This window comes from Olea europaea, unplaced genomic scaffold (assembly GCF_002742605.1).
Source record: "Olea europaea var. sylvestris unplaced genomic scaffold, O_europaea_v1 scaffold227, whole genome shotgun sequence".
In the NCBI taxonomy this organism is placed as follows: Eukaryota; Viridiplantae; Streptophyta; class Magnoliopsida; order Lamiales; family Oleaceae; genus Olea; species Olea europaea.
Window position 1 is genome coordinate 390010 of NW_019240764.1, and position 23213 is coordinate 413222.

Consider the following 23213-nt stretch of genomic DNA (forward strand, 5'->3'; position numbering starts at 1 on the left):
CAATAATTAATTAGTGCAATTTATTGGAGAAAAAATCCCTGAGCTTTTTAAATTGTTTCTCAATACTTATTCAACTTTTAAAAAAATAAATTTCACTTTATTTTCAGAGTTTTTTCTCCCGCCAGACGTAATACTTTTAAAATTATTATACAACAATCACTATTCTTATTAATTTTTTTCCCTCATTTTTCACTCTTGCTCTGTTTGTTTCTCATTAATGTAAGAATGAGAATGAAAAATATAGTCATTACGGACATTACATAAGAGATGAAAATTCAAATATGATAATTTGATGTGATGGATAACATTCATATTTTTTATTTTAATAATTAAATAATGAGAAACAAATAGGGGTTTGATCGTTTAAGAATTAAGACATTGAAATTACTATCCAGTTAAAAATTTAATAATTATTTTAAAATGCTAACTATTTCCATCCAAAAAGTTGGACTGTGTGTATTTATCTCGTGGTGTGTGACAAAGAAGGGACAAGAAAATTGGCTACGAAATAACCCAATAGACGTCTCTCTCTCTCACGCACACTGGATAGATAAGTACGTGCTGTTGAGATAATAAATAATTAAATAACTAAATTTATAATTCTATTTTTCTAAATAAATTGATTGATAAATGTGTTCTTCTCGTCCTCCATTCCAATCTTCCAATCCATTTCAATTCAATCCATACCATAATTCTCTCAATTTATTCAGACCATACATTCACTAATGAAATTATAATGATTTTCTCTATTTCATCTTCCCCTTCGCTCATCACTTCGTTCACCACTGCTAGGTTTCCCACTTCTGCTCATTTAGTAGTAGCTTCTACTTCGAGAATCTCTTCCTCGGTCGCCGCTGTCGCTAGATTGAGGAGGAGCCCGTGTCCGTATATTGTGTTTTGTGCTTCCAAGGTTCGAGGAATGGAGGAGATGGTGGACGAGAAAAAAGGCGGTGCAGCTGCGGCAGCAACAGTCGCGTCCAGCTCCTCAGACCGCCACGAGATTTCGTCGTCTCGGATTTTCCTTGATGCGCGTTCTGAACAAGGTAGTCGTTTATTTCAGTTGATGCAATTTTGATATTTCATAAGCATCCGAAAATCGAGATTGTTTATGAAACGATATTAGTTTGTGGGTATTGATTGAATCTGGAAACTAATCAAAACGTATTCAATGCGTTATTTATACAAGTATTTGTTTGTGCTTTACTGTTCTTTTCTACGTCTGGTTGGTAGAAATTTGATTTTAGGCGAGGTATGTATGACTTGGAGGTGCTTTATTAGTCATTTCCCTTAATTCCTGGAAAGAATAATTTAGCATGGTTACTTTTTGCCCTTTGTAATCTTTGGTCTCACTAGCAAGATTAAGCTAACACTAATATCTAACTGTTTATGGGATTGATTTTACCACCTCTGGAAAGTATTACATGCAGTCTGCGGACATTACTTGATATTGAACATGAAATCCTTTCCAACCATTCAAATCTATTATGATGAGTTCGTATTGTAGTCTTTTAAGGTTCTGCATCTCTGACCAGACATTGTAAGCATTTCACGATAAATGTCTAGATATGTTCATCTGAACAGCAGAATAAAAGGAATATTAACAAAGAGTATTATATTAATAGGGGTCGGGTTTTTTGAGACCAAGCCTCAAAACTTTTACCTTTCTGAAACATTGGATCCACTATTCTTTATGTTGATACAGAGTCCATGTATATCACAGCTGTAACTTCTCTAGGGATCTACCTTTAGAAGTTAATAATTCTATGCATCAAAAGTGAATTATGAACCTCCACTGCTTCCACCTCTGTCGGTTACGTATTCTTTTGTCTACAAATGCAATTCCTCATTGGTCATGCCTGCTGATGCTTCTTCAGTATAATTTATCCAAAATTTTGGAATTTCTGGTGTATGGTATATGAGCAGCAGAGTAGGACTGATGGAGCACCTTGAAATGTTACTAGATGAAAGTTTTACTGATTTAGGGAAAGAAAAATGTTTTCCTTTTATGGTAATATTTCATCCTTCTTAGGTTTATCATGTTTCAGTTTTGTTTGGTAAGAACAGTAATTTCTGTTCCATGTTTTAATTGGATAATCTCTCTAACTAGGACCTTGTTACCTTTGATTTCACTATTTGCATGGCCTGTCTTTTGTGTTCTGCTATGAATGAAAGCATAGCTATGAATGAAAGCATACTGTGCCATTAATCACTTTATCATATTGCATATTGCTGTTAATCACTATATCATACTGCTATTATTGAAAGCATACTGTGCCCTTGCGAACTTTTGTTTTCTTAATCACTATATCATATTGCAATAGTATCAAAAATGATCTTATTGCAGAAGTATCTGCATAATTTGCCTACCTTCATCTATGCCAAATTTTTTATTTTTTATTTTTTTGCAGATCTTTTAATAGGAATACAAAAAGAGACAGAAGCTGGAAGATTGCCAATACATATTGCTCAGGGTATGGAGGAGTTGTATCAGAATTACCGAAATGCAGTAAGTTAATTTTCTTATGCCCATGGTGCAGTGTTCTTTTCCTGTACAATATACTTAAAGTACTCCGTCATATCTCCTGAGTCTCTTATTTAATTTTGGTGCATATTTTTCTAGTTGCAATATGCCATTCTATTTTTGTTTCATATTATATGTCAAAGATCTCCTTGAAGTTTAACACGATCCGTACGATAATAGAGCTTAAACTTCAATATCAAAAATCTTCAAAGTGGAAATATTGCAAGAACTACAATTTTTTTATAAGTTTTATACCTGATGTGTTACTTTGCCCCTCTTCCTTGTGCTTTCATCAATAATCATCAAACTCACAAGTTATCCTTACTTGAATGAATTGTTAATTTAAGTTTTCCTATGATTGAAAACTGAGTTGTATATCTGCTACACTATGCTATGTCATTCTCATCACTCTAAAACGTAATTTGACTATTGCCAATAAGGCAAGAATTCCTTGATTCATCAATTGCCTAATTCATTTGAACATTCCAGTTTTTCTGATGCTAATTGCTTGAAAGATGACTTTCTAGGCATTTATATTGATCTAAAAAGTGTAGACTTGTGTAACAAGAGAAGAATGGTCTAGAAATTTCGATTAACTCGTTGAAGTTTGCAACATTTGGATCTGTCTTTACACTTCCACGATGTGGGTTTCATATCTTTGCAAAACTTTGGCTCACATGTTTACATATGAGTTCAATATCCTACCTAGCCAACGTAAAAAAGTGGATTGAGCGCATTATGCATTCTTGCATGTTACTGTTGGCTATACTTGAATTTCTAACATGTTGCATAAAGCAAGTGCTGAATATGGTGGGTTTTATTGCTCCCTAACACTTAATTATAAAAATGAAATGCAAGTGACCTTTTGCTTGATAAAATATGTAAAAGAGAAAGAAATCCCATTTTATGATTACAAATTATTGATCATGGAACTGCTCGTTGGCCTTCAGAATTTTCTCTGTTGCTCTATTTTCAAGCCTCTTTTGCTTCCAAGACATATCTCAAACACCATAAAACCCATCTATTTTCTGATATTTTGAGCAGCCGCTAAAATCTGAAATCTAGCCTCAATATTTGTCCTTCCAATGTGTATGTAGGAGAATATTCACATGGCATACTTTCTGCTCTCAAATATTCTGATCTCAGCTTGCTGGATTACAAGTTTTCTGTTTGCATTCTAAGATGTCTGAATTGTGTGTAATTTTTTTATTATACTCTCCAACATTCAGGTTTTCCAAAGTGGACAGCCCCAAGCCGAGGAGATTGTTTTGTCTAATATGGCTATTGCATTAGATCGTATTTTACTGGATGTGCGGGTAGTTGCTCCACTCTCAGTGTTGTATTAATTAGTTGAGTGTGTTGGTTGTCAAATTTCATCATGCTCTCAGCTATTTTTATGTCATGTTCACTTTTCAGGATCCTTTTGAATTCTCACCCCATCATGAAGCCATTCGAGAACCTTTTGACTACTTCATGTTCGGTCAAAATTATATCCGTCCATTGATTGATTTCAGGTCAGTCACCTACGGCATGTTTATGTGTCTTCCTGAAAATTATTTTGTTTTGAGTAGCAAGCTAGTCGGTAGTCAGACTGCGCTGGTCAAATTCTTAGTGCATGTTTGATCTAGATTAAAATTAGACTTTTAGCAGATTGTGATATTTTGAATTTGGGGAAATCTAATTAAATATTATGCAAAATAGAAATCCCAATATATTCCCTTGACATGCTCTGAGAACCCCAATTCCTGCTTTCCAATTTTGCCCGGAATTGGAAGGGTGTTTTACTATTTTACCCCTGAGTGCTTTTCCCAAAATCAACCTACCAAGGGTATCAGCCTAGAGATATTTTTGGTTGGGGGTATTTTACCCATCAAACAGATGCTAAATCCGCATGTAAGCAGCTCTTGCCAAATGCCATATTGGATTAGTTCAACATCAACTGCGCATGGACTCAACAGAATTTGCCTTCCTTCCACTGCCAAAATTATTCTAGAGGTTAATCTTTGTAAAATAGGTGAATGAAGGTTGAGGATATGGTCCAGAATACCTGTTCTACACAGACTTGACTATTGCTCTGGGCCTCTGGCAGCACACATTTGCGGTACGGCACAAACATATGTTCAGATCTTGTAGTTCAAAGACATTGAGATTAGTAGAGTGTTCCAGGAAGGAATTTAATGGAAGGTTACTCGTGTTACTGTGGTTTGATTTCCTTCAGGCTGGATCGTGGTTGAACTCTGTCACCAATAATTCATTTCAACCCCTATTGTTACTCTCCATTTATTAGTAGGTTACTGAGACTTGCTAATAAGAGAGAGCCCGCAAAATTCAGATTACTTTTTGATTATGTATAAGTGGCTCTACCAAATCCAATCTTTAATGTTTTCAGCATCAGTTTTGAGATAACTTACAAGAATTAGTTTGGTCTTAACACTAGAATTATTGTGGATGGTATGAAATCTTTGCTCAACGTAGGACAGAATGTGAACGAAAGACTCAAAAAATGGCTTTACATGGACTTGGCCATTTGCCCTGTTGCACATACCTTGATTTCCTTGATCTGGGAGTCGTGATTGGAATGGATCTCCGGAATTTAATTTGATTGTTGTTCCTGGTCATCTAAAATTGCGATTAATTATTTCTCAATGATTTAGATTCGAAATATTATAATATTTTGATGTAGAATTGCAGTCTAAGTTTTTCATGGTGTAAAAAGAATTTACGTTGTTCTTTCCATGTTTTCTGAGTACTGTATTCTGTGATTTTTTAAAACTTATTAGCCTACACAGTTTTTGCTAACCTTTATGCCAATATACTTGAGCAATATTCCAATTTTCTTAACTTTAAATAACATTTTCTGGCTCATCATGAATACCCAAACTTGATTGGATCATGATTCCATATAACATTGGCTAACACCATACGAAGTCCTTATCCCTAATTATAACAAAATGAAGGAATAAAATATATTATTAACTGGGTTTATGCAAAGAAAAGGTATCATTGACTTGCTGGGAAATAGATTGATTAGTTGAAAAATTAGATAATTTCCAATTTACATCTTCTCTGCCAGTGTTAATCAAAATTTACTTTGCTGACTGTTTGGACTACAGATAGATGATTTGACCTAGAAGAGCATGGATACGGTCACGAACAAAAGATTTTTGACCTCAGCTTGGGAGGATCTGGAGTTCTTTAGGACTTTAGTTTGTTAAAGGCTTACGTGGACAAGTCAAAATATACTATTGAATTACTTTGTATTTTTCAAATGCTCAATTATTCAGTTTTGATCTTATATATTGCATGTGATATATTTTGAGTTTGAAAAGTGCCAATTTGTTGTATCAAGATAATTTTGGGTTGTCGTTGGTGGCAATAAAATAAAAATACTCTTAACAAAAAGTGCAGTTAGTTGGTACAAAACAAATTAAAACATGAGTTTGATCAACTTTTCTCACAACATGACTTTGTACAAATTTTCTCACATTATTTATTATTATTGTAGTTTGAAAATTTACAAGGTTTGGCTTTTCCATGTCGTGTTAAAAATTAGAAAAATATAAAAATATTAGGATATGATATATGGCATGTCAAAACATGTCCAAGGGTGTCTAAAAATTTAAATAACTTGTATAAGAAAATAGGACATGTGTCCAGTGTTTTGTTTCTGATACTTGTTGGGCTCGGATAGTCCTCTGTAGGAGGATTTTTGTGTACACAAGTGTAATACTAGCATATTGCTTATTGGATTTTTTAGTAATATTGCTTGATAGAGATGGCTATTTGGTATGTTGATAATTGCTGAGGAAAGGCGAAAATTATGCAGGCCATATATTGATTGAACAATGAATAAGCAAATACCAAATAATTAGGTGGTGTTATTGTTCCTTTTTATTCTTCTCTTTTACTTCTTTTGCCTGGATTGGGTGCCCAGGAGTAAGGGGAATGATTGTCCTGTTGAAAAGGGTTACTAATGGCTAGATCGCTGGTCTTTCCTTTATGGTGAACTTAATAGTTAATTCATTGTCCATCTGGAAATTATCCTTTGTTGTGACTGCCTGGTCTAAGAAGCTATCATGGGGTCATATCACATCTCAAGTGATTCGAAAAACAAGAAAAGTGAGCTTTTCTCTTCCGTGGTTGAAGGCTTGCCTTCTCTTGTAATCTTAAAACTTTGGAATGAATAGAGTATGTTCAATATACATTCATAAATATAGCCTATTGTCCTTCTAGTAGTTCAGCTTGTAGGGATGCAATACTACCTTGCGTGCATCTTAAATCTCTGCTAAACTTAATTAACTCGTTACTTTTCAGAAATTCATATGTCGGAAACATCTCAATTTTCAATGAAATGGAAAAGAAGCTTCAGCAGGTGCACAATTTTATTGCTTCTGTCAATCATTGTTTCTTATCTCATTTTTGTCATGCTTGTATTATTACTGACAGCATTTCTTCATATAGATCTCTTATTGTTGACATGTTGTTCTTCGTGGGGTTTATCCTTCACTCAAACAAGCACAGATAATATAGTGAACTTCTGTTAGCCAGTGCTTATGGAATCCTCATGAAGGCAGAATAATAATTTAGTGAACTTTTACATCCCTACATTATGAATAATATTGATTCTCTTTCCAACTGTCTCTACATCCTTCTCTTTTAGTCCTTGTGTTCTGCCAAAGTAACGGAACCTTACAAATAGCATTGATTATTTTTCTCATTATTCTTCTGTATAGATTACACCATCAATATTTGTGAAATCAATCATTGTGGTGCTTACTCTAATTGTTTGACATCAAGTATTACAGTGCCCAGCCTCCGGTATTACCAATATATTGTCCTATTCTTATTATACTTCTCCATCTTGTTTTCTTGCTCTCTTACCTATCTTCTGTTTCTTTTTTTGTTCTAGTGTGCTTTCATCCCCTCCTCTCTCTATATGATATTTTGTTTTGTTAAGAAATATTCCTTCTATGTTTAAGTTTTCTGGGTGCTCCAATTAAAAAAAAAGGTTTTCTGGGTGCTCCAATTAAAAAAAAAAAAGGAATGACACCTTTTGAATATTTTTGTGAATTCTGGCCACATTGGTTCTTAAAGGATCAATTGAATGGTGTTCGCAGATAGTTAAACTCCTTATTCAAACAAACTTAAATGAACTAAAGTACAACTTGGATGAGCTCTTTCCCAATGTTATGCTTTATTTTGTATGATTTCCATTAGTAAGTCACTGCTCCTCTATGAAAAGGAACTTTGTATGGTTAGAAGCAGAATTTAAATTCTTAAAACAAGAAGAAAGTTGGAAAACTCAAAAAATTGTAGAGAATAATTTTGTTATACTGAATTGATGATTTAAAAGGGTACAAAGCCTTTGTTTATATATGCAAAATAATGTCCTGATTTTACCCATATAAGAAAACTAAACAACATTACTGAAAGGGTACAAACTCCTAATTTAAAAGGAAACAAAAATCCTACTCTAATAGTAACTAACTTCTATCCTATTTATAATAGGATTGTTCTACATTGTAATCGTTGTAGTAAGAAGATAATTTCTATCGTGATGGTCTTACGTTGAAAAGTTCCATTACAAAGTACCCTCCATAATCTGTAAAACTTTTAGCATAAAAAGGATACATAAGCATATTTCAGTTCATATGGATTATTTGTGGGCATTATGAATTGGCTCTGAGCAACTATCATTTTCCTTTTTACGGAGAGGTTAAATATGAATCTAGGCCTAAGTATGCCACTGCAGCACTCATCAATTCATTCCTAGGAAAAATGAGCTTATCTAATTGATGAGGACATCTACTCAGTATTGGACTAGCTTAGTATTTTACCTTGGGCTCGTAGTATATTTTGTAACTGGGCTAGTTAGTATTTTGCTTTGGGCTTGTATCATGTTTTGGTATTGGCTCAAGCCTTTTATTTTGCTTTGGGCTTGTATAATTGTTTTGGGCTGTCCAAGCCCTTTTTCTTTTTGAGTAGTTGTATATTATATATGTAGACAGCCTTTTGCATGGGAAGGGACAGATTTGATGGAAATAAATTTTAGTGTTGCAGAAGTTTTCTCCTTTTCCACCGCCCTTTCTTCTCTTCACTCCCCCTTCTCTTCTTCTTCTCCTCCCCTAGTTGCTTCTTTACTGTGTGTCTTCTGCTGCTTCTGCTCGTTTATTCAACTTTTATAGGTTCTGAATTTCTCAATTAATTCTACATCAACTTGGTATTAGAGCTAAACCTGGCTTCCTTCATCCATTGCTGCAAAACCAATCGATTTACTCTCCTGCCACCACCGCTTCAAAGAATGGCTACAACCTTAATCTTTTTGTTCAATTCCTCTACAACAACACAACACTCAGCCTATAATACACAAGCTATATATTAATCAGAGATCAAACCAACCCATACAGTCACCACCAAAGTTCTATAGCCAACCTCAGTAGCTCACGCCACAGCCACTGTCCAAATTCAATCACAACCGCTAGCCATTGTAAATTCGCGAACACTATCCCCCATAATGCAGACGGTCATCTATCTACTACATACACACAACTCCCAGTTCGCACCAGTTCACTCCATATACACGACCTGCCTTATAATCACAACCACCATATCCTACTGCAAAACTGCCACTAGTCTACTAACAAACCGACCCAATTACCAACTCTCTAACCTGAAATCACAGCAACCAGAAATTGAACAAACCCACCCAATATTACTGCGACCAGAAATTGACACATCGCCTTTCTGAACCTGGAGTACCCACCCACGACTGTTGCCTCCGATCGTGACACCCATGGATGCCGACCGCTTGTCATGCTCCCAGCCCCGTCGCCTGTCACACACACCATTGACTTCCACCGCCACAGCCTTCATTTTCCCTTGCGTGCGTCTTTGCCTTTGATTTTATTTGGGCCTTGGTGTTAGGTAGGTAGTGTATTAATATTGAGCCATATGTTAGTTAGGTAGTGTGTCAATGTTGGGCCATGTGTAATGTATGGTAGTGTATGTTTTGGGTCTCTATTAGTGTTTGGACCTTGATTTGTAACTAGTTTGCTTATTTGATTTTTTTTTAAGTTTAAAAAAAAAAAAGAAAAAAAAATGGCGCTGTCTTTACACACCTCTTCCCATCTCTAGTTGTTTTTGGCAAGGCGTCAGTATGGATTTTGTATTAGGACTCCCACGTACTCCAAAGAAATATGACTATTTTTGTTATACTGGATCGTTTCTCGAAAATAGCCCACTTTATCCCTTGCAGCAAGATTTCAGATGCGTCTAAGGTTGCTAGACTGTACTTTAATGAGATTGTCAAGTTATATGGCCTTCCTAAGACCATTGTGTCGGATAGGGATGTTCGGTTCACTAGCCACTTCTGGAGAACCTTATGGCACATGGTTGGCACTAAGTTGAAATTTTCCACTGCATATCATTCTCAAAGTTGTTAATCGCAGTCGTGGTAACCTATTAAGGTGTCTAGTTCAGGAAAATCTGATGAACTTGGATTTAATCCTCCCTATAGCAAAAATTGTATATAATAGTTCTGAGGATCGGTCTTTAGGCATGAGTTTTTTTGAAGTTGTTCATGGTTATAAGCCCGAGAAGCCTTTAGACCTTATACCTGTCCCCACGTGCTAATGTGTCTGTGTCAGCTGAGGCATTTGTACAACATCTTTATGACTTGCATATCGAGATCAATAAACAATTGGAGGCAAATAATACATCATATAAACTTCGAGCTGATTTGCATAAACGATATGTTGAATTATCTTTGAAATTATGTGATAATCCGAATTAGACCTGAACGGCGTCCGTCTGGATCAGCTTCCAAATTGCGAGCCTGTAGCATTGGTTCTTTTAAAATCTTAAAGCGTGCTGGTCTAAATACGTATGTCATTGATCTTCAATCACATTTGGCTACTACTCTACTTTCAATGTTAAGGATTTAGTTGCTTATAAAGGCCATTTTAAGCCCTCCAGCGACCCTTTTCTACCCTCGTCTGTTGACACTCAACCTGAACCTATTGCTACCCCTACTTCCACACTCTTTGTTATAATACCCAAAGATAAAATTGATGTTATTGTAGATGAACAGATTATGTTGACCAACGATGGAGAAATTCAGTGCTTTCTTGTTCGTTTGGTGGGCCGACTTGACTCTGATTGTACATGGATTCCTAGAGAGACACTCCAGTAGCTTGATCCCTACTTGTTGGAGCTTTATAGGAGTCAACATGATCTTCCATTGCCTAGACCACCTATCACACGTGTATATGAACGTTGGAAGAGGTTTGTCCAACCACTCAGCTTATGGTTGGGCGACTGACTGCAGCTATTCACTCGACAGAGTCAAGTTTTCTTCCATCCTGGGAGAGTTGACGAGGACATCTACTCAGCATTGGACTAGCTTAGTATTTTACCTTGGGCTCGTAGTATATTTTGTAACTGGGTTATTATTTTCCTTTGGGCTTGTATTATGTTTTGGTATTGGTCCAAGCCTTTTATTTTGTTTTGGGCTTGTATAATTGTTTTGGGCTGCCCAAGCCCTCTTTTTTTTTTTTTTTTTTTTTTTTTTTTTTTTTTTTTTTTTTTTGAGTAGTTGTATATTATATATGTAGACAGCCTTTTGCATGGGAAGGGACAAATTTGATGGAAATGAATTGAAGTGTTGCAGAAGTTTTCTCCTTTTCCACCACGCTTTCTTCTCTTCTCGAGCCCTTCTCTTCTTCATCTTCTTCTCCCCTAGTTGTTTCTTTACTGTGTGTATTCTACTGCTTCTGCTAGTTTATTCAACTTTTATAGATTCTGAGTTTCTCAATTAACTCTACATCACCAACATTGACATCATCAAATCGTTGTATAAGTGTCAAACCCAAGCGGTGAAGAAATCATACGTTGATTGCCCTTAGTAGAGAGCAGAGTACTCAAGAGAGACGAGGATACTTACAATCTTTACATAGGTTGCTCCTTAATATAAATGAAAGAAGACTATAATAACTAACAAGGGTTGGTTGCCTATGAAATATATAGAGCTCCATGACTCAACTCAAATCAATAAGAACGGAGAAATTTTGCTCGAGCAGTTATTGGGGACGGACTGTAAATTCATTGTCGATATGTCTACGCTGGTTCAAATCTAGCTCGGCCCAATAATTCGCCAATCTACCATGGGATGGTATAACCGCCGTCCATCTGAAATACCCGCAAATCAACAAAATGTCAATTAGAAAAACCTAGAACTAGGTTGATGGGTGCTTAAGCTTTGCAGTTTGATTTAAAATGTTTAACATAAATTCTGGGGAAGGCAAATTTAAACTTGGTTGATTCTCATGAAAACTAGTCCTATGGAGGCCTTCAACTACATGATAAAACTTGTGCAATTCTAGCATGAAATTTGCATAAGAAACTGGCACGGAAATTCTGTATCTACCAACGAAGTTGAATTCCAAACCATTGTGAGATCCATGAAAATATTCTTAATGATGCCAGAAGGAGTTTGAATACTATAAAAGAGAAAAGAAAAGAAAATTTTACTTTCGTCATCGCCGAGGCATATTGGTTAATGTTTCTAGATGTTGATAGTAAATTACCCCTTAGCTTCTCTGTTTAATACTAAAATATGTGTGTACATAAACAAAAAGAGGATGATAATGTACTGCCCACCTTATTGACGGGAGTTGCTGTCATAAATTGCTACTATGAACTAGTGTTTTCGTGTCTCCACCTTCGTTGGTCATGACTGTTGACTGTTGGATTATTTTGCTTGCTCATCTGTTGTAAGCTTTCATCCGTTTCTGATAAGCACTGTACCTAAATTCAGGGTGAGAATATTATATTAATATCCAACCACCAAAGTGAAGCGGACCCAGCTGTTATTGCTCTGTTGCTTGAATCCACGTGTCCACACATCGCTGAGAATTTGGTAACAATGTTGTTCCTTGAACTGAAAATACCATCATGATGCTGAGTTGCATTTAGGCATTTATAGGTTTGCTAAATGTTTATCAAGTGATGCAGATCTATGTGGCAGGAGATAGGGTTGTTACAGATCCTCTTTGCAAACCATTTAGTATGGGAAGGTGCTTATCTTTTTGTGTTCTTGAAATTTGCTGTTACGATATGTGCATCTGTTACCATGTCTTTAACCATATTGGACTTTCAATTGGTTAGGAATCTTTTGTGTGTTTATTCCAAGAAACACATGAATGATGACCCTGAGCTTGTTGATATGAAAAAAAGGGCTAATACAAAAAGCTTGAAGGAAATGGCCCTTCTTTTGAGGTAAATTTCCTATTCCTGAATTATTTTTGTTTATCTGTAAGAACTTGGAAAATTTCCAGGCTATAATTGAGATGTTTTCAGCTTCCTTGAAGGCCATACTTGCTACTCTGCATTAGAAGCTCTGGTTTTAAAGAAATTGATTTCCTAGATAGACATATTCTCCAATTGTTTGAAAGTTTTTTGCTAAGTCGCAATCTATGCAGTGGTGGTATTAACATGATAGGGTAGACTGGAAAGTTTTTAATTGAGATTAAGCCTTTGTTTGATTTTCATTACATTACATTACATTACATTCTATTTTTCTCTCTCCTATTTTCAACCACACAATCTTCCATAAAATAATATTACACGTAAATCGAAAATTTTTCTTTCTTTTTCAACCACTCATTTTTCAAAAAACACTATTCTATACATTAAATTTTCCCCGTAATGGGGGCCAAACAGGGGTTAAATTGACAATCAAAGGCTTCCTCTAATGAAGCATGAATTGGGCATCACATTGAATAGGTTTTCCAAGGATTGGTCTTAATTGATTCTTTTTCGTGTGTAATGAACTAAATCTTTGTTGTTTAGGGCAAAAATGCTGATGATGCTTCACAAATGAGCTGAACTGTTGATATTTTGGAATTTTTGAAAACCGAAGACAAGAATAATAATCACTATTGAGACCAACTGTTCATTATTTCATTTGACACGGCTAACTTAGAAGTTTTTCTATTCTTAAACTAAAAAGCAGTGTTATTTTGTAGAAAGAGAATGACTTTCTCCAACTTCGTTAACTTGTCCTAATTTCCGTTAGCTAGTTAGATAGATACAAAATCCAATGATCTCTTACCACTCTCTGTCACACCCACCTTTATATAGATAATCATATATTAACCTATGTGAGAATGAAATTGATGGCTTGATCTAGACATAGAATTTTGCATATTATTTCTTTTTCCACTTGATAACATGAAATAAGCATCATCATGAGTATATCCCTGTATATTCACTTTTGATCACCTATGATGTTCATATGGTATATCGAAACTAAAGATCATATAACCATAGTCCCACATATATATTTTAAGACTATGCCCTTGTTTGAGTCTCATTTTGAAGAGAAAATGTATTTTTTGAATAGTAATTGTTTGGAGATTGTGTTGTTAGAAAGTAAGAAAAAGTTTTAGATTTACGTATAGAATTATTTTATTGGAGAATGTGTTGTTCAAATGAGTTTTGAAAAAATGAATTTTTGAAAAGAATGGGGCTCAAACAAGGGTTATAAAAGTATCAAGAGGCCATTTCAAAAGGTATATATATACAATACAGGATTCCAAAAATATATACAGCTGAAGTCCACAAAATAACCTTACAGGTATTAATCCATGTACATCAAACTCTGGAATCCGGTTAAGAGCTTTACAGCTAGCCAGGACTTCTATGAAGGTCTATGCTCACTTATAATGCAAGAACTACATAAGCTAATACTTAGTAAGTAAAGATCATGCATGTACAATCTAAAAATTCTAAAATAAAACATTTCAACAACATTGAAGTTTAATTTACAACTGAAAACAAAAAATCAAACGATGTAGTAAATAATATATCATCGAAGTAGTAACCACATAACAAGGCAGCTAATCCACTATTAAAACTGAAAGTTTAGACAATGAAACAACTAATCAGCTAGTTAGAAGTTTGCTTGTTTTGACTTGAAATGAAGAGAGAACCCATAAATAAAGAAAAACGAAAACGAAAACGAAAACAAAAACAAAAACAAAAGCAAAAACAAGAAGAAGAAGAAGAAGAATATAAAAGAAGACCCTGTTGCAATCAGCAGCCTATTTGCTGAAAAGTCGCAACTTTACATGTGGGGATAGGGTAATGTAATGAGCCTGCCTAACTTTTCACTTGTTCTCTTTTCTAATGTATAGATCCTTGTTTCTAGCTTTTAGAATTGGGTCTTGTTTAAAACAACTAATAAACCCATAAACCTTCTAGGCTATGAAAAAACCAGCTCAAGAAATGGAGGTCGGGGTAAGGCAAGACTAAGAAGCACAGAACTTGGCGCTCTAAGGTGTGTGCCTTAGTAAGTTAATATATATAAATGGCAATCAAAGCAAAAGCTCTGAGGCAATGGAATGCCTCGTAACAGGCACGCCTCAAAGCATAAACCTTGGGAGCTTTTGAATGATGGGCTAGAGGCAACCAAATTCGACAATTCTAATAATTTAGGTTTCCACACTGTAAAGAAAAGATAAAAATGCAAAACAAAGTTATTGAGCTTGAGAAATGTTTAAATTGAACTTCAAAGTTCCTAAAATCGAATACTTTGCAACCCGGCTGAAACAATCTGTGGAGAGCTACTTGAATGTGAGTCTTTTGAAAGAAATAGTCTTTTGATTTGATAATTGCTTCAAGACCAAAAGTACGGAACCACGATTGGAAGTATCTTAAGGGAACTGGAGGAAAATCATAATATTGGTATGTTTAGAATGCTTAAGAGACAAAAACTAAGCCCTTTTTGGCCCCCATTTTTTTAAAACTCATTTTTTCTCAAATTCGTTTTCAACAACAGATTTCATAGGATTCACAATTTGTATCGAACTTTTCAATCCCACATTTCATCATTTTATTTATCAAAATATACTAAAAATATGTTTTTTAGCTAAACCAGATAGGGGCTAAATAATAAGCATTGAAAAAAGAAGCAGCAAATTTAGGTCGCTGAGTTTATGAATATGGGCCTGCGATGCAAACATTCCTGAGAGTAGAATATAGGTTTAACAAATAATGAATTTTAACAGTTTAAGTCTAGAGGTCTGAAATAATAAGATTTGCTCTGACCTTCTGCTCTATTGATCGTATTGGTTTAAATCAATAATGTAGTAAGTTGAATTGATTTTAAGTGGTTTGATTTTGAATACTGTGACCTTAGCTGCCATTTAAAATCTAAATTTCCTGCCTCTTGTGATTTTCATTTGCTGAAGGAACTTTCCCCATCTATTAGATGGTCCACTGGACCTTGTTAATTTCTCAGTCAGATGGAAACATTGTGGTCATGTGTTGGTAAACATTCCAAGAGTATTGCTAATAAGGGGACAGATTATATTGGCACCCTGTTAAATTTTATGAAAATGCCACTAGGAAGTTTTCAGGTTGTCCTGACCATCAAACTCCAGTGAATTCTTAGCCTATTCATCAATACTTTTCTATTTTTTGATGGTGGTATTCGGTAGCTTGATGACTCTACTTTCTTGGGATTAGGGGTGGATCGAAAATTATATGGATTGCACCAAGTGGTGGAAGGGATCGCCCAGATCCAGTCACAAAAGAATGGCATCCAGTAAGCACATTATACTTTCCTCATTTTCCTTGTATTTTGGAATTAATAGAAGTACAAAATATTGAAGGATTGATGACTTAAGTGCTACACTGTCTTTTTGATCAAATTTGGGTTTCCTGTTTCTTTTGTGCTAGAATTCCATTATAAATTGATTAATAAAGAAGCTAAAAAACATTGAAGGATTGATGGCTTATGTGCTACACTGTCTTTTCTGGTCAAATCATGGTTTCCTGTTTCTATTGTGCTGGAATTCTTTTATATCTTGATTATTGTATTGTGTGATGGGTGACCTAGAAATGCCCATATTTGTTTTCATAAGATAATGTAGAAATCCCGAAATTAGTATGGGATTATTATAGAATGATTTTATTTTCCTTATATGGTATAATTGTAAATTAGTTAGGAAATAATTTTTTCTTTCTTTAGATAGGAGATTACATTCATTTTCTCTTCCACTCTATTGTATTATATATTGAACCTTTATATTGTAAGAATTTTTGGGAAAATTAGAATTGAGAATTCTCATTTGGTCTTCATGGTATCAGAGCCGGAGTCAAATTAAGCTCAGTCATCAATGGCAGAAAAAACTAGAGATAGCAAAGACTCGGCCACATCTGAGTATGTAACAAGTGAGATCGAAATTGCTCCCACCATGAGCTCAGTTGGAATTGATAATTCGTCTTTCCAACTCACAGTGGAAAAACTCAACAAAAGGAATTACAGGGAGTGGGCTCAGTCCATTAAATTGGTGGTTGACAAGAAAGGAAAGCTTGGTTATCTTGCCGGAGAAACGAAGTAGCCCGTCAACGTGAATCTTCAGAAATGACGGAAATTTGAAAATTCCATGGTGATGGCGTGGCTTGTAAACTTGATGAGGCCCAAAATTGGCAAGATTTATCTCTTTATGCCCATCGCAAAAGACATTTGGGAAGCTGTCCAGGAGATGTACTCTAAGACGAAGTTGTGGCAAGCAAGGCAAGGAGAAAGAGATGTCATCGAAAATTACATGGATACATCCCAACTTTCAATATATGAGATATATATTGCGTTCAATATTCTCAAATAAAATATCTATTGATCTTAATGTGAAGTTTGTTAACTCACAAAACATCATCATTCATCATTCCCAAGGTCCTCATATTTCCATCTGAACCCTTTAAAATAATTCACTAGGGCTGGACAAAACTCCCGAACCGAACCCAAAACGAACAGAACCGAACCCGACGGTTCTTCTCAAATTAAATACCCGAACGGGTATTTGAATCAAGAACCGACGAGTATGGTTCAGTTCTCGGTTCTAGGCGAAGACCCGAAAAACTGAATAAGAACCGAATCTCCGTAATTTTTTAAATTAATTTATTTTAGGTAAGTAAAATTATTTTATTTTTTCTAAATAAATTTATTAACTAGTTAATTTAGTTCAAACCACAAAATATGATTTTCCTATTTCTAATATTCAGTTCAAAATCGACTTAATCAAATTGACCTCAATTTTATCCAAATTTGTTATTCTACTGTAGTGTCATTTCTACCAGAGAAAATGGAATTAAAGTTCTACAACATCTCTCTTAATTATTTTGAGCTCGCTATCTTTCTTTTTCTGTAATTTTAATAATCAAATTTATGAAGAATTCAGCAAAGAGAGACGTGAAACACATAAAATTGAACTACGTTATGTTGTAAGAGCTAATATTAAATATATCATTAATTAAATTAACGTAACTTTGTATATATTGAAAAATTTAATTATAATACGGAACCGAATGGAATTGAACCGGACCGAACCGAATGGAACCGAACCCGAACAGTTCTATAATTAAATTTGGACCCGACAATTCCACTTGCTAAATACCCGAAAATTTCGGGTCGGTTCGATTCTCGTTAGAACCGAATCGAACCGAACCGGATCATGTCCAGCCCTATAATTCACAGTGACCTATGGGGACCTTCACGAATCCCCAATCACACCCATACTAAATGGTTCATTAGATTTATTAACGGTCATACTCGAATCTGTTGGGTCTATATGCTGAAAGAAAAAAGTAATGTCCGATCAGCATTCGTAAATTTTCATTCAATGGTGCAAATTCAATTTTAGACAAAAATTCAGATTTTACACACGGATTTTGTCATAGAATATTTCAATCATAGTTTGAAAAACTACATTTTAGACAATGGGATAATCCACTAAAGCTCATGCGTTGATATTCACCAATAAAATGGAGTTGCTGAACGAAAAAATAGACACATCTTTGAGGTAGCTTGGGCACTGATGTTTACTTCCAATATGCACAATGCCTTCTGGGGTGATGCCATTCTAACAGCAGCCTACCTTATAAACAAAATGCCTAGTCGCACCCTCAGATTTGAAACCCCTTTCCAAAAATTCTTTCCTAACTCTCGTATCAACTCATATTTACCCTTAAGAGGGTTTAGCTGTACAGTCTTTGTTTACATCCATTCCCATCATCAAACTAAGCTCGAACCCCATGCACTCAAATGTGTATTCATTGGGTACTTATCGACACAAAAGGAGTATAAATGCTAAGATCCAATCACGAAAATGGTAATTGTTAGCCGTGATGTCACTTTTTTCGAAACAAAACCTTTCTTTCAAAAAACCTCTTTTCAAAGGGAGAACATAGGTGAAGATCGATTTTTTGAAATCTATTTTAATCCCTCTGAATCTAAATCTATACCAAATCTTGAACCTACAACACCAACATGTTCTAAAATGCCATCTATAGAAGTTAACTTGAACTCGGGGGAGATAAGAAAGAACGTCTCGACAAAGAGATGATAGTTTACTCAGGAAAACCAAAATCAAGGTATAAGGAAGACCTCACACTCGAAGCACCAAAAGAGTCAGAACCGATGATAGCTTCAGATCTCCATGATCTCTCTCCCAAATCATTTGATGGTAATTTACCTATTGCTCTAAGAAAACAAACACGGTCTTGCACTTTTCATCCTATCTCAAAATTCATAGCCTCCAAGACTTTATCCCCGAGATTTCGAACTTTTGTCTCTAACCTTGATAATATAAAAATTTCTAGAAATATCGAAGAAGCATTGGAAACTCCCAAGTGGAAGGAAGCAGTAATGGAAGAAATAAGAGCACCGGAGATAAATGGAACTTGGGATGCAGTGGAGCTACCAAAAGGTAAGAGACCGGTTGGTTGCAAATGAGTGTGTAATGTGAAATATAAAGCAGATGGGACAATAAAACGGTACGAAGCTTGCCTGGTCGCAAAGGGATATGCTTAAGCCTATGACATAGACTACACAGAAATATTCGTATTTGTGGCAAAATTGAATACAATTCGGGTCCTATCACTAGTAGCAAACTTGGATTGGCCACTACAACAATTTGATATTAAGAATGCATTCCTGAATGGGGAGTTGGGAGAAGAAGTCTACATGATTCTACCACCTGGTTTCGGTAAGAAAAATGAAGAAAACAGGGTCGACAAACTAAAAGTCTTTGTATGGCATCAAACAATCATCGAGAGAGTGGTTTGATAAATTTTCAATTGTATTGAAAAGTCAAGGATATCGACAATGGCAGTCAGATCACACTATGTTCTTTAAAATATTTAAAGATGAGACAGAGACCAATCTGATTGTATATGTTGACGACATAGTCCTCGTTGGAGAACATAGCTGAGATTGAGAGGCTAAAAAAGAGTCTAGCCACCGATTTTGAAGTAAAAGATCTAGGACAAATGCGGTATTTTCTAGGAATGGAGGTAGCCAGATCAAAGAAGGTTATTAGTATTTCACAACGAAAATATATTCTGGATATGCTAGTCGAAATCGGCATGCTTGGGTGTAAATCAAGTGACACTCGTATGGATACTGGAAGGAAAACAGACATGGGAGAACCCGTAAAAAAGGACAGATATCCACGACTAGTTGGAAAACTAATCTACTTATCACATGCTAGACTTGACATTGCATTTGCGGTTAGTGTGGCAAGTTAACATATGCATTCTTCAAAGGATACTCATCTAGAAGCAGTATACAGGATTTTAAGGTACCTCAAAGGCTCACCTGGGAAAGGACTATGGTTTAAGAAAAAAGAAAAGGACAGAAATATTCACAGATGTTGATTGGGCAGGAGCGATAGAAGATACGAGATCTACTGGCTATTGTACATTCGTATGGAGAAACTTGGTAACCTAGAGAAGTAAGAAACAGAATGTAGTAGCAAGAAGCAATGCTAAAGCGGAGTTCACAGCACTAGCTCAAGGAATATGTGAAGGACCGTGATTAAAGGAACTCTTGGAAGAACTACAAGTCACAACAAAATTTCCAGTTATATTCTATTGCGATAAGAAAGTAGTTATCAACATCTCACTCAGATTAATACAACATAATCGAACTAAACATGTAGAGTTGTACAGACACTTTATTATGGATAAAGTCGAAGGTAGAACTATTTGCATGACTTATATCCCTACCAAAGAACAAACGGCAGTTATATTCATCAAAGGACTACACATACAAAATTTCGATGATTTTATCTATAAATTGGATATGGTCAATATCTATGATCCAACTTGAGGGGAGTGTAGAAATCCCAAAATTAGTATGGGATTATTATCGAATAATTGTTTCTTTATATGGTATAATTGTAAATTAGTTATGAAATAATTTTTTCTTTCTTTGGATAGGAGATTACATTCCTTTTCACTTCCACTCTATTGTATTATATATAGAACCTTTACATTGTAAAAATTATTGAGAAAAGTAGAATCGAGAATTTTTTCATCCGGTCTTCAAATAATACCAACACTATAATGTGTAATTTTCCCAGTAAAAGATTGCTGCTTAATCTACATGTGCCTGTGGCCCTGTTCACGTGAGAACAATTTAGGAAAAAAGTTGTTTGAGTCGAGCTGTGATAGAGAATAGAAGTGTTAATGCCAAGATATGTTTCGCTAAGATGTACAGAAGCTTGGCAAAATATTAAATATATATATATATATATATGTTCACTACCCGTAAGAGTGTTTTACATATCAATTTGACTTGAAGTCTGAAATCCTCTTTCATATTTATTTTATAATCAAATTTTTTTTTTTTACAAGGAACATATTGTTAATTCTCTAAGATCTAAATACTGAACAAGTCAAGAATACAATATATCTCTCCAGCTAAGATTAATTAAATAAAAAGGGGCAACTTAGAATTCTTTGTCAGTAAAATTCATAATGGTATTGTTGTTCTTGAAATCTTTTCTTTGTCAAAATCACCCATAAGATAATGAAACCATCAATTTCAGCAACCAAAATAATTCTACCCTTACGAAAGCCAATTGGCTTTTCAAGGAGTACTCCATTGCACTTACTCAGTGTAACCCAATTAAAAACCAGATTCTTGGAGAATTCTATACCATAGCCATATTGGCATATCAAAATGTGCAAACAAGTAATCAACAGGTCCCAATTTTTTCAATATATAACTTACCATTCAGAGCAGAGAGAGGGAGGGACTTTCTTTTGAACCAATTGATTAGTATAGTTTACTTATGAGAGACAAGCCATATAAACACCTTAATTTTTTGAGGGAGGCAAGATTCCACATGAACTTGAATGGGACAAAAAGATGGTATAGAAAGTCAATCAAGAAGAGCATGGAAGAATGATTTGTAAGAAGGGAAAAAAAGGCAAATCCAACATACACAACCTTTTATCTGTTAGCAAGAGTTCGAAATAAACATTTTCAAGGATAGTGAGAGGACAAATCTGAAATCTTACTATCCCTCAAATTGTGTCAACAGCGAAATTACAATTCGTTGCAGCTTTCAATGAGAACTTTGAGAACCTCTACGTTAGTGTAAGCTGGAAGAAGCTCCAAAAAGTGAGGCTTACTAAAAAATTAGCTTTCAATGTTAACAAAACCACAACAAAGATCACCTATGATTGCCATATTCTGATCATAGGTTAAAACATTCCCCTATTGCCTACACTTCGCTCAACGTTTGGAAACTATAAGTCATACCGATGCAGAACGAATTAAAAAAATTGAAAGAAGAAGCAAGAAAGAGGGGAGAACCGGAGAGAATGAGGGGAGAAACCGGAGAGAAGCAGAAATTCATGGGGGAGGGAGAGGAAGGAGAAGCCATAGGCAACAAACCACCAAAACATTCTTCAATTCATCATCTACTCTTCAAGTTTAGGGTCATATGCTAGATCTTCTACCGACTCTTCTATTGCATTCTTTCGTTCTTCTATGACTAAGGTTCGATTAGGACATTTAGAAGAGATGTGGCCAAAGACCTTACAGCTGATGCATAGCAAGTGAGAAGTCTTTGGAGTTTCAAAAATTATACTCTTATTTTCCGAAATTGGAGGAACATTAGACAGGGGAGGTCCTAGAAGGGACTTAACAGAAGGAAGTGGAGCCAATAAAACCGAATGATGATTGTCATTACGTTTTCTACATGAAGAAGACGACCTTAGACTATCACGACCTTTACACTTGTTTTTCCAAAGGGAAGGAACGCTAGACTGGGAAGGCTCTATGATAGACTTATGATGAGATGACGCTAATCAGATGGGTGAACGATGGTGATCACGCTTTTCATAGGCAGTACTAATAAGTAACTCGTAGTCCCGAGCTGAAGAGTAAGCTTGATCAAGAGTAGTGATGCCTCGAAAGAAAAGCTCACGCCTAAGTTCATCTCGTAGACCTTGTATAAACCTACTTAAAGTCAGGGCCTCATCCTCAACGACATGGCATTTCACTCGAAATTTCTCAAATTGAGTAATATACTCAGTTACTAGCCGATTCTCTTGTGGAAGGGTGTTCCATTGGGTAAAAATTTCATGATCTAAGCGACCATCGAAAGTAGGAATATCTAAGTCAATGTCTCTAAAGAAATGCTCTTTACGACGAGGAAGAGAATGAGTACCATGATGACCATGGCATTGTTCTCGCTCACGAACATGATCCCTATTCCTACGATCGCGTCGAAAATATTCTTGATCACTTTGTCCACGATGATATTGTCTATTATAAGACGCTTCAGAATTAGTATTAGTCAAATGAGGGGTTTGCTTAAAATTGCTCAACTTAGCA

General features: G+C 35.3%; 1 protein-coding gene across 2 annotated transcripts in view; it reads left to right on the plus strand.

Moving 5' to 3' along the window:
* The first annotated feature begins 617 nt into the window (after window positions 1–617).
* LOC111381218 (glycerol-3-phosphate acyltransferase, chloroplastic) overlaps window positions 618–23213 on the plus strand; it is a 28297-nt gene continuing 5701 nt past the window's right edge. The window contains exons 1-9 of one of the 2 annotated variants that reach the window (XM_023004972.1): window positions 619–1043; window positions 2409–2506; window positions 3751–3837; window positions 3938–4035; window positions 6836–6893; window positions 12336–12437; window positions 12533–12594; window positions 12686–12796; window positions 16049–16127. In XM_023004972.1, coding sequence (XP_022860740.1) covers window positions 737–1043; window positions 2409–2506; window positions 3751–3837; window positions 3938–4035; window positions 6836–6893; window positions 12336–12437; window positions 12533–12594; window positions 12686–12796; window positions 16049–16127 — 1002 coding nt within the window. In that variant the 5' untranslated portion in view covers window positions 619–736. Of the gene's footprint in view, window positions 1044–2408; window positions 2507–3750; window positions 3838–3937; window positions 4036–6835; window positions 6894–12335; window positions 12438–12532; window positions 12595–12685; window positions 12797–16048; window positions 16128–23213 lie in introns of both variants that reach the window. The other variant, XM_023004973.1, reaches the window with a different exon arrangement.